The 12,706-nt window shown below is 39.0% G+C and overlaps 1 protein-coding gene across 1 annotated transcript; it reads left to right on the top strand.

Moving 5' to 3' along the window:
* The first annotated feature begins 9,691 nt into the window (after positions 1-9,691).
* LOC127768940 (uncharacterized) lies at positions 9,692-10,541 on the top strand. The gene has a single exon (XM_052294609.1). It carries the CDS (start codon positions 9,721-9,723, stop codon positions 10,360-10,362), a length of 642 nt encoding a protein of 213 aa, XP_052150569.1. The 5' UTR covers positions 9,692-9,720; the 3' UTR covers positions 10,363-10,541.
* The last annotated feature ends 2,165 nt before the right edge of the window (positions 10,542-12,706 follow it).

Here is a 12,706-nt window from a genome sequence, read left to right on the forward strand (position 1 = left end):
CTCCTGCGCAACCCGCCAGCGCCCCCGTCGCCCGGCTGCCATGCCACGCCGCCCACCTAGCCGCGAAGGGCACCGCGGTGGCACCTCGGAGGTCAGGGCACGCAGCCTGGCTGCGCCGCCAAGGGGGCTCGCGGCCGCCGTGCCCTAGGTTGCCGCGCCGAGCCGTGGGCCGCCGCTGCTACCAGCCGCTGCCATCACGCTCTGCCTGCCGCGCCGGACCAGCCGCGCCGCCGTTCCTAGCCACCGAGCCGCCGCCGCCCCCCAGCCACCTCGCGCCGACGCCGCGCCGCCGCGCCAGATCCGGGTGCGAGATGGCCAGATCCAGCCTTGGAGGCGCCGGATCCGCCTCTCTCCACACCGCCCCGCCGTCACCACCTCTGGCCGCGGTGGGGGTCTTCATCGGCTTCACCCCGTCCACGTCGCGCCGGGGTGGGAGATGCCAAGAAGAGAGAGAGCCTCGTCGCCGCCTTCCTTGCTCGCTGCCGGCTTTGCCGCCGGCGAGCTCCGGTGACGGCGAGGCAGCGGAGAGGGAGTGGAAGGCACGGGCGGCTAGGGTTTTTTTGCGCCCTCCTCCCCCCCCCCCCCCCCCCCCTCCCTCCCCCGGAGCTGCCCGCGCGAGAGCGACGCGTGGAACAACCCGAGCTGTCTACTGGGTTAATGCTTCTACTAGGCGTGGGCTTCGCTTCATTGGAGTAGAGAAATGAGTTTTCTAGTTTTGTAGGAAGTGGACAGACCGACGGACCTCCTTAGCATCGTTATGTTGTGAGACGGATCGGAGACGGTGTAAAATCTTAGGACTTAGAAGAGGACATGACTGTAGCATCACAACAAAAATGACGTGACATAATCAAGACCTGAAAGATAAGTGCCAGTATGATATGCATTTAAGGAAGTTGGGTTGATCGGGCCTGCGGCAGAAGCAGGAGAACGGAGGATGAGATCAGGTGGGATAGAGAGGATGAGAGGGTTAATTAGATTAATTACAGTGATGCTATATATGGATCTTTACAACAACAAAAAGTTCTATAGGTTTGAGTAACCGGCAGATACAAAACATCGGACAATTAACCGGTAGGAAAATATGTGTTCCTTGCAGAATGGAAAAAACGAAAATCCAAGAAACATATCCTTTTTGTGCTCACTGGTGCTCACGACTGTTGAAGCTATCAACTTTGCATGACTTCCAGAGAGACTGCAACACACATGTGGAGATTGCCGTTCATACTAAAGTTGAGATAATAAAGTTGAGATAATAATAAAGTATGAGAGCCGTATTGCTTGACCAAATTCTTCATTATTATCTTGAGAGGACAGCAAAAAGCTTCGTGTGTCACGGTAGTAGTATCACCAAAGAAAGAATGAGACAACTACTATGGAAGTTAAAATAAATCTTACCAAGTTTTGGCCGTGTCAAAATCTATCATGTACTAAAATTCCATTAAACTTTCTACAAACGCTCTCATGCCGCCACATGGGACTCCTACAAACGCGCCTAAGCTGCCACGTGGTAATCTAATAAACCGGTGGACCCGCTATTTCAGATTTTCAGTTATTTGATTTACACTTATTTGGTGGACCCAACATTATATGGAATTAGATATATTTTTGGAAAAAAAATCCATATCCCGCTTGGCCATGCCGTGCGTACGGGAGATCAGAGATGTACGCTCTCCCCTCTATCCCTTTAATTCTCTCCTATTTCTATGCTATATGATATCTCCTATTTCCATGCTATATTAGTCAGATGTAAATCACTATTTATCATAATATTTTCAAAAAAAAAAACTTAATCAGCCGGTGTCCACCCTTTTCTCCTATATTGATTAAGTACAAAACAAAAAAAACCTAAAAAAATTATAACATATAAATCAAGCTGCTAATTTAAATTATTACGACTAAATTTATGGTGCGAGAAAAAATCTACTTCGTAGGTATTCTTGAAAATAAAATACGTTGTGTTGGCTCATGTTCTAAAATTTTACCGATCGCTCAAATAATCATAAAAATGTAAATGAAAAATAGAGAAGAAAATATTCCTGCTACTATGGAATCATGATACTATATGATTTATAAGGAAAACTATAAGAAAACTAAATTCATGTATTTATATTTTAAATATATATATTACGAATACATATCTTGACGTCAAATCTTAACCATCATAAAATTCTAAAAACATGATAATGGTGATTATATTATTGTATAGAAGTCAATAGATACAGATAACTAAATTATATCTACGAGGCCATAAGAAATAAAATGAACCTAGCTATGAGTGATCGATGTTCCTTAAAAAATACTCATTTTATTTTGAATTGATAATAATTTTATTAAATCTGTTATGAAACTATTTTTCATGTATACAGATTTTTTTTATTGTGAAACGGAAGTAGAAAAGATAAATATAAAGCTCTTAGTAGGGTTCAATCTGGTCAGGTTATACGCGGATAAATTAAAGGTCAAGCATATATATGTTCCACTAATCTCTAATGTGTCATTTTAATGTAGAAATACATATCCACCAATCGTTGAGTTACAAATGGTAGCGAAGCATCCGTCCATCACATCGGCTACTATGAGTGTGCGTAACATCATATAATAAAGATAAAGTGACATTATATTGTAGATTATATTATCTTATATCACTTTATAAATATACGTAGTTGAATACAAACATTATTTAATTTAAAGCTAACGCAAAAACATACATGTTCACGATAATGAATAAGAGATTCTATAAGAATTTAAACAATAGAAAAACTCAAGAGCATTGATCCTAACAGTAAACAAAAAATATCAACAGCTAATCTATAGGATATATAGAATTGTAAAGCATTTTAAGGCCCATTAAACATCCTATATAACCATCCTACATCATCTATTAAAGCTTCTAAGAAATAAGAAAATAAACTTCAAAAATTCTCTATAAAAGGCAAAACATTCAACGCTTAATCCTCCATTAATTTCATGGTTCCTTTTATCTTGGCCATTGGATGATTTCAATCGCTTTACATATATATACGCACATGATAGCTAGGCCACCATATTGAAGAAAAAAAATATCAAAGCATGTTATCTTATAGAAAATCAAATCACTTGAGGTGTCAAATGGGGTTATAGTGATTGTTGCAAGGGTGTACGGTGTTATAGCAAGGATTATTAGCACCGAGTCGTACGAGATTGCGAGCCATCCAATCACAACACTAAAAGAACCCAGTAGGAGTTACAAAGAACCACCACAACAAGCCAACAAGGAAAGGCCATGATAATTAAATTGTAATGATAAAACGTTCTTTCAACTCCCATATATATGCATTATTATTTATATCACATCATTTGAAATTAACATGCACAAAATGATAGCATAGTAAATCTTTGCGGTAAAGAGGCTACATATGAAATCATTCAATTAATCCCCTTAACCTTGGAATAATAATACCAAACAAGAACTCAAGTGGGTAACAAACAATTTTGATATTGAATTTTAATCCCTGGAAAGAGAGAAACAAAGAGAAGTGTTCAAGCATTTAGTGAATATTACCTATTTTATAAGATGAGTGTTTTATTTAAAAATATGAGACGGTTCAGCAGACTACTTATTCCGAAGTATTAACATACTATTTAAGAGTAGAGCAAGTAGGACATTCTATCAAAATCATTTTATTTGAGGTTTTTATAATAGAACTATCTAATGATGAACTTGATGAAACTTTGCTACAGTACTATTTGATGAAAACATATTTAAATGACTTTTTTATGTCATGTTTGGAGATCAAAGACTAACAAAAAAAAAACTTTAATGAGGCACTACATATTTATTACCACGCTATAAATTTATATTACAATGAATAATATTACATAGCATCATTGGAGTAGGGAAACTAGAATAAGACCACGTCATACCCTAACTCCAAAATCTATATTACCCTAATTTTTATGTGGATTATGTATATATATGCATACATAGTACTTCACTTACACATTCATTCTCATTTAGTGTAAAATGGTTAACACACTGTTATTATATTTAAAGTGCCAAGACTGATTTATAAGCTGACCTAATTATCCATGTAAACTTTTAAACTTTTATGGTAGTACCAAACCACCACTTAATTATAATAACTTTTTGCATAGATGAGTCTCTATTACACCGTTTTATAGGCTACAAACACGCTAGGTAATCATGGATCGTAGGTCGCTTGAAGAATGGATATGTACCATAGGAACTTCTAAATTTCATATTTAGAAGTCATATTTGTGGATGTCCAATTTGATATCACTATAAATCATGAGAAAATTAATTGCTCATGAGTCATTAAGAAAAAAAATACAGATATAAAAAAGAATAATTAGTTCAGTATTATCAAAGATCTCAGCTGTAGCTAAAGTTTATACGTGCAAAGGTGTGAAACTCTTAACCATCAGAAATTTGAATGACTAACAACTACATGATGTGGGTGATTATATATATATATATATATATATATATATATATATATATATATATATATATATATATATATATATATATATATATATGAGCTTTTTACGAAAACTTTATATATATATATAAAAAAAATAGTCATCATAAAAAGATTTTAATACTTAGAGAAAAAGAGAAGCCCGTGCAATCGCGCGGGCTACCTTTCTAGTTTTGATAAAATTTACCAAAATTTTAGTAGGATTTTTATGTATTGACCAAATTTAGCAACAAACTAAACGTAGATATTTTTTTAACAACTTTAAAAAAATAATACGGTTAAAAATGATATCAAATTGATCAGGCCCTACAGCTACTCTGGAAAACCGTCCTACAAATCCCCAAAAGCAAAGAGGGTCCAGAGAAAAAAGAAAAGGAAATCTCGCTCGTCTTCACTTGTGATCTCACCAATGCTTGTACACACTCACGCCTTCTAGAAGGCACGTTTTTTTGGCGAGGCTCAAACGGCCGTATGACCTGTATATCTTTCTCCAATTTTTATGATTTTTTTAGAGGCACATGTAACATCACACTCATATTCTTATGAATGGTCTCATAACATACGGTCTAAAAGACAAAAACCAGTGTCACATATATCTGATCTTACTAAAATTTTATTGAAAAATCATCTATATATGTGTAATATTCGTTGGTATTAGAATTTAAATTTTGTATATGACTCTACCATCGTATCACTAGTGCTTTCCTCAACTTCTATGAATTTCTTGTACACCAAGCTCAAGATCAGGACTTTATTTCTCGGTGAATTTCGTACCAACTTTAAATCTGTTTGTGTTCTTGTCCGTACAATCGATACCATCATGGAGTTTGTTGGGAATAATTAAACATTACATTAAGGAAAACCCATCTTTACAAAGGCACATTTAGCCTGTTCTTTTTTTTATTGGTTATAGTTTGGAACTATATTATATATTATGTGCATCGTGCTTGCTGAATATGCATGTGGAAATTAACTAGGACAGAATTTGACGTGGATCGAATTGCTTAATTTGTACCCCTCCGGTCAATATTATTGGGTACTGGGAAATATTAAACTTACTGCTTCCAACGTTAAATAATCAGCGCTGGTGTGTAAAAGAAAGAAATAAAATTAACGCTGATGTGTAAAATAAAGAAATAAAAATTAACACGCCCCGTCTATCATTCAAAGAGTACAATTCTATTAAAAATACAAATTGCAAAAAAATATCTTGAGATACCGGTATATCATGGTAGTAAATCGTTTCTGATCGTTGGATTTAGCTAAGCAGGATGGACATTGTTAGATCCAACGATCAGAAACGATTTGATACCATGAGGTATTGGACGGTACCTTGAGATACTTTTTGATGAATCAAAGCGAATCTCATATAAATTAGAAGGGAATCTCATATAAATTAGAAGGGAAGAGAAGTAAACCATATCCTACTTGAGGGGTGGTTAGGAGCCCGACGATGGTTTTTGGAAGTAAGTTAGAAAAAAATTTGATAAGAGTTGGTTGGAGAGAAATATATAGTACAGCATGACTATATATACTCTTTATGAGAGAAAATTTAGACACAATGATTTCACTGGATGGAGGGAGTAGATAAACATCGTTAACAGCATATCGATTTCAACATCCCAGTGAAACCGATCCCACAGCTTTAGCAGCATGAGAGAGTTGATCATGACAAGAGTCCTTTGGGAGAAGGTTAATCAGCACTCAGATATATAATGTCAACCCTCACAGCCGTGGCTCCCATCAATCCAATCACAAAAGGTAGCATATGATATCGAGATGCTGGTCTTTCTTTAATTTAATTAATCTCTCTATACGGCACCTGTCCAAAGCGACCTGTTTCCCTTTTCGAAAAATTCTTAATTACTGTATCCGGAGAAAATATAGAGCAGTAAGAGCAAGTTTAATAGTATAGTCCACTACTAGCTCCAAATAATCTATAGCCAATGTAATACTCATTCCGTATTTTAATATATGACGCCGTTGACTTTTCGACAAACGTTTGACCATTCGTTTTATTTAAAATTTTTGTGTAAATATGAAAATATTTATGTCATGCTTAAAAAATATTTGATGGCGAATCAAGTCATAATAAAATAAATGATAATTACATAAAATTTTTTAATAAGACGAATGGTGAAACGTTGGATAAAAAATCAACGATATCATACGTTAAAATATGGAGGTACTAGTAGATTCATACAATAGTTGCTTATTATACTATTAATACCTGATCTCACCTATCATACACACATTACGTCTTGAAGTTCGTGCTGCAGCTGGCTACAGATCTGTAGCACACTGCCCTTCTCTCTTCCTTTATCTTTTTAGAATATGTTTATAGCTGGCTTATAGCCTGCTATTGTACTGATTAGCTAGGCCTTCCCATCGATCACTTGGAGACCAAGGCAAAATGATGTACCAAGACAGTAATTGGTGAGACGAGGTGATTGTGCCCTAATTTGTTGGTTGGTTTGGTTGGTTAATTGGTTGGTGGATGCGACGACATATGATTAACTAGACAAGGTTGAGCTCGATGGAGTGACTCTGGCCACTGGGATCGATCTGGGAGACTGGGACTCGCTTTTCCAGCTACTTGGGAAGATAGATTGGCAGCGTAAGGCTCACCTTGCTTGCTGCTGCATGTGTGCTCTTGGATTTTTGTTCTTTTTAATAGACGGATGATGATGATGATTATGATGCTCTTGGATTGTTGATAAAGGAACATCAATAGCTTTGTAGCTTGTCGCAAAAACTCTGTGTATATGTAAATTTTTTAAATCCGGATAAACATAAGCACTTGTGGAATATGTTTATCCGGGTTTAAATCCAGACTTTAACACAAGTGCTTATGTTTATTTATGAGAGATGTACTTGTGGAGCCATTGTTTAGCTTATTCGCGGAATAAACGAAACGGCATATTTGCAAACGAAAAATAATTTGTGAATAAAACTTTTATATGTGTTCTTAGCGATCTAAAAACGAAGGCTGAAAAATAAACTTTGATGAAAAAAACCTCAAAATCAGCTCCAAATTTAAGGTTGAAAATTTAAATTTTGGCTGATAAGCGAAAAGATAAGACATCAATAGATAGTATAGGTGGTACTTGAATTTTTCTTAAATTTAGGGGTCTTTGAGTTGCTAGCCGTACTTTACCATAATTTGTTAAGTTTAAGGATGGGCAAGTTTAACCACCTTAGCAGATGTTTGGTTGTAGCCATAGTTGTGATAAAATTCTATTTCAACACATTAGATCACATCCCACACGTCATTGACTAAAAAAATTGTGTCAAGATTCCCTTAATCTTGCTAAGGCATAACCAAAAATTTGATTGTCTTCACTAAAAATAAGTGTGATAATATTTATTGGCAGATGATGGTAAAGTATGGCTGAAAAGCAAACACATAATTAATCCAAACTGGTAGTCTAGGGGGTCAAAGTTCCTGCCTGCGTCCGATTGTGTTCCCGTTCGCATTGTTGATTATGTTGCCGTTCAATCCAAGATTTCAGAGTAAGGCCCATCAACGACAGATCCAGCCCAAGTTTGACCGTTCTGCAGTCCGCAGCTTTCGGGCGCAAGCCCAAGCTGCGTGATGATCTGGGATAATAAGGCCCAGTTCGACCCAGTTAGTTTAATAAGGCCCAAACTGCGTGATGATCTTGGAATGTTTCTCAAGTTAGTTTAAAACTCTGGCTATAATTATTTGAAAAGAGTGTTTTGCTCTCATATACAATTTAGCTGCTATAAATATCATTATAACTGTTTAAAAAGGCAAATCACTAAATGTTTTAGCCTGCTATTTAAATTATTGCAAGTTACACTAAAAAAATAAAAAGGATTTTGGTAGTATTTTGTACTACTATCCTATATGTGATTACTATCTCTCTTATCTCATCTACCTCCTATTCCATGTAGATAATCAATTGTTTTACCCTAATCATCTTATATGTCTATACTTAGAAAAAATACAATTGAACAATTGAGAGCTATAATGCAAGTTTTAAAATTTATAGCGTAATTTACAATATAGATATATGCAATTTGTAGCAAAAAGATTGTTTTTTTTCTAAAAAATGATGTCTTAGAACAAGAACTCTTGTTAACTACTACTGACTCTTCCTTTAAGTTTGATCAAATTTATAAAAACATAAACATTTACATCATCAAATAAGTTCCGTCAAATTTAATATTGAATATATTTTAATAATATATTTATTTTGTGTTGAAAATATTAGTATATTTTCTATAAACTTGATTAAACTTTTTTTACTAAGAAAAAAATAAACGACTTATAATATGAATAATATGAAGAGTAGTTTTCTTTTAACACTTTGACGACGAGAGGGATATAGATAGCCAAAAGGCCCGCCCGGCACGGCCCGGCCCACCAGCCATCAGGCCGGCACGGCCCGGCACGGCCCGATCGGCACTTCGTGCCGGGCCGTGCCGGCCCATGAGCTGCGCCTCCCGCCCAGGCACGGCCCACCAGCTGTCGGGCCGTGCCAGGCCGGCCCGAAGGCGCGAATGGCCCATCGTGCCTTTTTAAATAAGTCTAGTTTTCGTCCCTCCTCTTTGGGCTGTGACATAATATAGCGAAAGTAAGTCTATTTTCCGTCCCTCCACTTTGGGCTGTGACATATATATAGTGAAAATAAGTCTATTTTCCGTCCCTCCTCTTTGGGCTGACATATATATAGGTAAAATAAGTCTATTTTACGTCCCTATTCTTTCGACCATGGCATATAATATATCTATTTTTACTCCCTATTGTTTATGTGTCGGGCCTGGCATGTGGCCCATCGTGCCTTACCGGTCCGGCCATGCCGTGCCAGCCCAACGTGCTGGCGGAGAGGCCCAGGCACGGCCCGGTGGTCGGGCCGGGCCAAAACACCGTGCCGTGGGCCGGGCCGTCGGGCCTTGAGCCTTTTGGCCATCTATAGAGAGGGATGCATGGGCATGACCGACCTACATCACTGACCTACCACTTACCATCCATTCCTCTCATCGGTCAACGGGTACGACCATGTCGATCAACCATGGTAGGAGTAAGGCAAGATTAACGTGTGTTTACAATGTACTATACATAAATTAAGCCCTTGATCACTCTCATGCATCAACAGCTAGCAGCTAGTAGAAAACTACTCCTATATATATATACACACTCGACGTCGAGATCAACATAATCGAAAACCTGCAGTACACACGAGCGCGCGGCTACGTACGTACTGTATCGACCATGGCCGGCAGCAGCATCCGCGGGTTCGCCGGCGCCGCGGCGCTCGGCGGCCTCCTCCTCCTCGCCCTCCTCCTCTGCCCGCCGCCGCCGTGCGCCGCCGCGCGGCCGCTCGCGACGACGACGACGACGACGAGCTCCGAGGAGGAGGCGATGACGATCATCGCGCTGGCGCCGTCGGCGTGGTCGCCCGGTGGCGGCGGGCGTCGGCAGTGGCGCGCCGCGGGCGCCGCGGCGGCCAAGTGGCTCCCGTTCGTCGCGGGTGGCGCCGCGGCGCGCTACCCGTACGGCCGCCCGCTCTGGGGGCTCCCGGCGCCGGCGGCGGGGAGGATGGTGCCGTGGGCGGCGGCGACGGCGGCGCCGGGGCTGGCTTTCAGGACGGGAGGGCAGCTGACGGAGGAGGAGGCGCCGCGCGGCGGCGAGGACGCGGCGGCGGCGGCACGGCAGGAGCAGGCCGCCATGTGGGCGTCGCTGCTCAACCCCGCGCAGGTCAGGCCGGCGCCAGCGTGGCCGATGGCGGGCAACGGCGAGGCAGAGGCGCCGCCGGCCGACGCCGAGCCGACGGCCAAAGGGATGGACGCCGGCGACGAGCCACCGGCGGGCGGCATGCTGGTCGGCCAGCCAAAGTGGCCGGTGTCACCGTAATGGCCGTGGTCAAACAATCGTTTTCTGGAAAAAAATATTTATTTTCTATCACTAAGTCTGAGTATTCGCAGGAGATAAACATGTTTATCCTAGGAAAAAAAGTTGTTATTGGCTTATATTGTCCTATTGTTGGCTTATCGTTCTGAAATAAACATGTTTATCGGTTGAAATAGAGTTGATTTTACAGCTTTTTCATCCACTCTATGTTCCACCTTTGTTTTTTAAACCACTAATAATGTTGATATAAAAGTTTTCACCCATATTTTTTTAAAAAGTTTCGTTCAATGTTTCCAATGGCTTAAGCGAAGCATGTTACTCTGGGCTGTCGAGAAAAAATGCAGAAGAAATTAACAGTGCATAATGGACAACTTTCATATATATCATCCCTTCTGAAATAATTTCACTTTAAATCTTTGTCCATTAATAAATCTCTGGACAGAATAGAGGTCGTACCGATATGGGTTTTTTAAGCCCACCCTCTGATTTATTTTAAAAATATAGGAATTTTTCAGAATTTCAATTATATGAAAGAAAAATTCATATGAAAACCTTTGAAATAAATGATTGAATCATATCATATTCTTTATAAATTCCTATGAATGAGTAATCATATAAAGATTCTGGAGGAAAGTTAGCAAGAGATCCAACCTCTTGAAAAAAAATCCTTTGAGTTTATCTCTCATCAGATTCCTGCGTTTTTCCCGTGGTCTAATTAAATGGTCGTTCTCATCTAATTCCTACGTTTTTCCCGTGGTCGAATTAAACGGTCGTTCCTGTGTGTTTTCTGTGTTTTGTAATCCTCTGATTTACACTTATATTTTTATCAGAATCCTGTGTTTTTCCTATTCCTCTGTTTTCTGTCTTTCTGCGATTCAAAGGGACCCTAAGTTTCATTCAATTAGCACAAACAATGTATGCATTTTGTGTGCATAGGGGTTATTAATCTCAACAAGCTATGCATGTGCGTCCAAAATAACTAATATCTAGAAATGTATAGTGTCCTAATCGAAATGCTTTATTAATATGACAAACAGTGTCCGGTAGAACTAATTAGGGCATGTACAATGGTGTCTAATAACGGGCTCTCTTCGTTATCATGCAAGTAAATTTGATGACGTGGAACAAAGAGAGGGAAGGAATGAGAAACATCGTTGGTACGCATGACAACAGCTCAGAGTCGACTCTTAGCATTTATTAACGGAAAATTTGTTGCACGAGGGTGGAGAAAGGAAAGAAGTATGATAAAAAAAATATTTAGTATATTAATGGTTTAGAAATTTTATTGTCTCTACTATTGTAGGAGGATAGTCTCAAGTAATATTAATTAGTATAGAGAGCTCATATTAGTCTCTACCTTTGTGCATGCCCTTAGTTGATTGAATATATAAATAGCGCTAGATTTTTGGCCTTATTTTAACTCCACTATATGAGATTATAGTTGAATGTGTGTTTGACTGTCACAGATTTTATTTCCTTAAAGTGGATTTCCCCTCCTCCACTCGTTGCCTTTTTTAGTATGACTAATTGGTTGGTATTGATTCGATGGAAATATAATAGTTATACCAATTGATTAGGATTTGTCTTAAGGCTTCGTCCCAAACAGAGATTCATTTGGGATTTTTCAGCGGCACACAAAACTAGATAGGTTTTAGTGCATGATTAATTGAATATTAACAATTAAAACTTAAAAATAAATTTATTTGGTTTTTATAAAAGAAACTTTTTTTTACAGAAAGCATTTTCACAAGACATATCATTTAACTAGTTGTTCTGAAAACATGCTTACGAAAAATAGGAAAAAAGTCGTCACTCCTATCTGTTTGGAATACACTCTTTAGTCTTTCCTAAAATTATTGAATGTAGATTCTCTAACATACTCCCTCCATTACAAAACATAAGAATTTCTTTGCGTTTTCTAAAGTATCCCGTGATCCAAGGAGCAAAATCCCTTACTACTCAAGTTGAATGGGAGTAATAACTAACCATGTTAGTTATTGCTAAAGATTGATAATCTTTGCACCTTGGGGTGGCCATGGCTGCCATAATTAACCATGTTCTTCTCCTTCACTAAGCAAAGTACCATTTGATACTAGTTGGCTGATAGGCGAGGGACAAATAGATTACCCGAGTTAGCCTTACCAATGCATCATGCCATCATCTCTCTAGCATCCAATTCTTCATCGCTTCTCATCATCTAGCTAATACGGCGTGTGTTACAATGCCGTTGGGTTGATGGAGGCTGTCGCATCAAATTGCTTGGATGTATGTGATTTTGCACAAAGCGGAATGGTGAGTTAGGAGGCAGGCAAGTCCAGATGTTAGCAACACAATCCACCCACCCTTA

Source organism: Oryza glaberrima, chromosome 3, assembly GCF_000147395.1.
Source record: "Oryza glaberrima chromosome 3, OglaRS2, whole genome shotgun sequence".
Taxonomy (NCBI): Eukaryota; Viridiplantae; Streptophyta; class Magnoliopsida; order Poales; family Poaceae; genus Oryza; species Oryza glaberrima.

Bases quoted from the DNA above. Each gene is read 5' to 3' on its own strand.
- LOC127768940 (XM_052294609.1), top strand. From the start codon at position 9,721: ATGGCCGGCAGCAGCATCCGCGGGTTCGCCGGCGCCGCGGCGCTCGGC.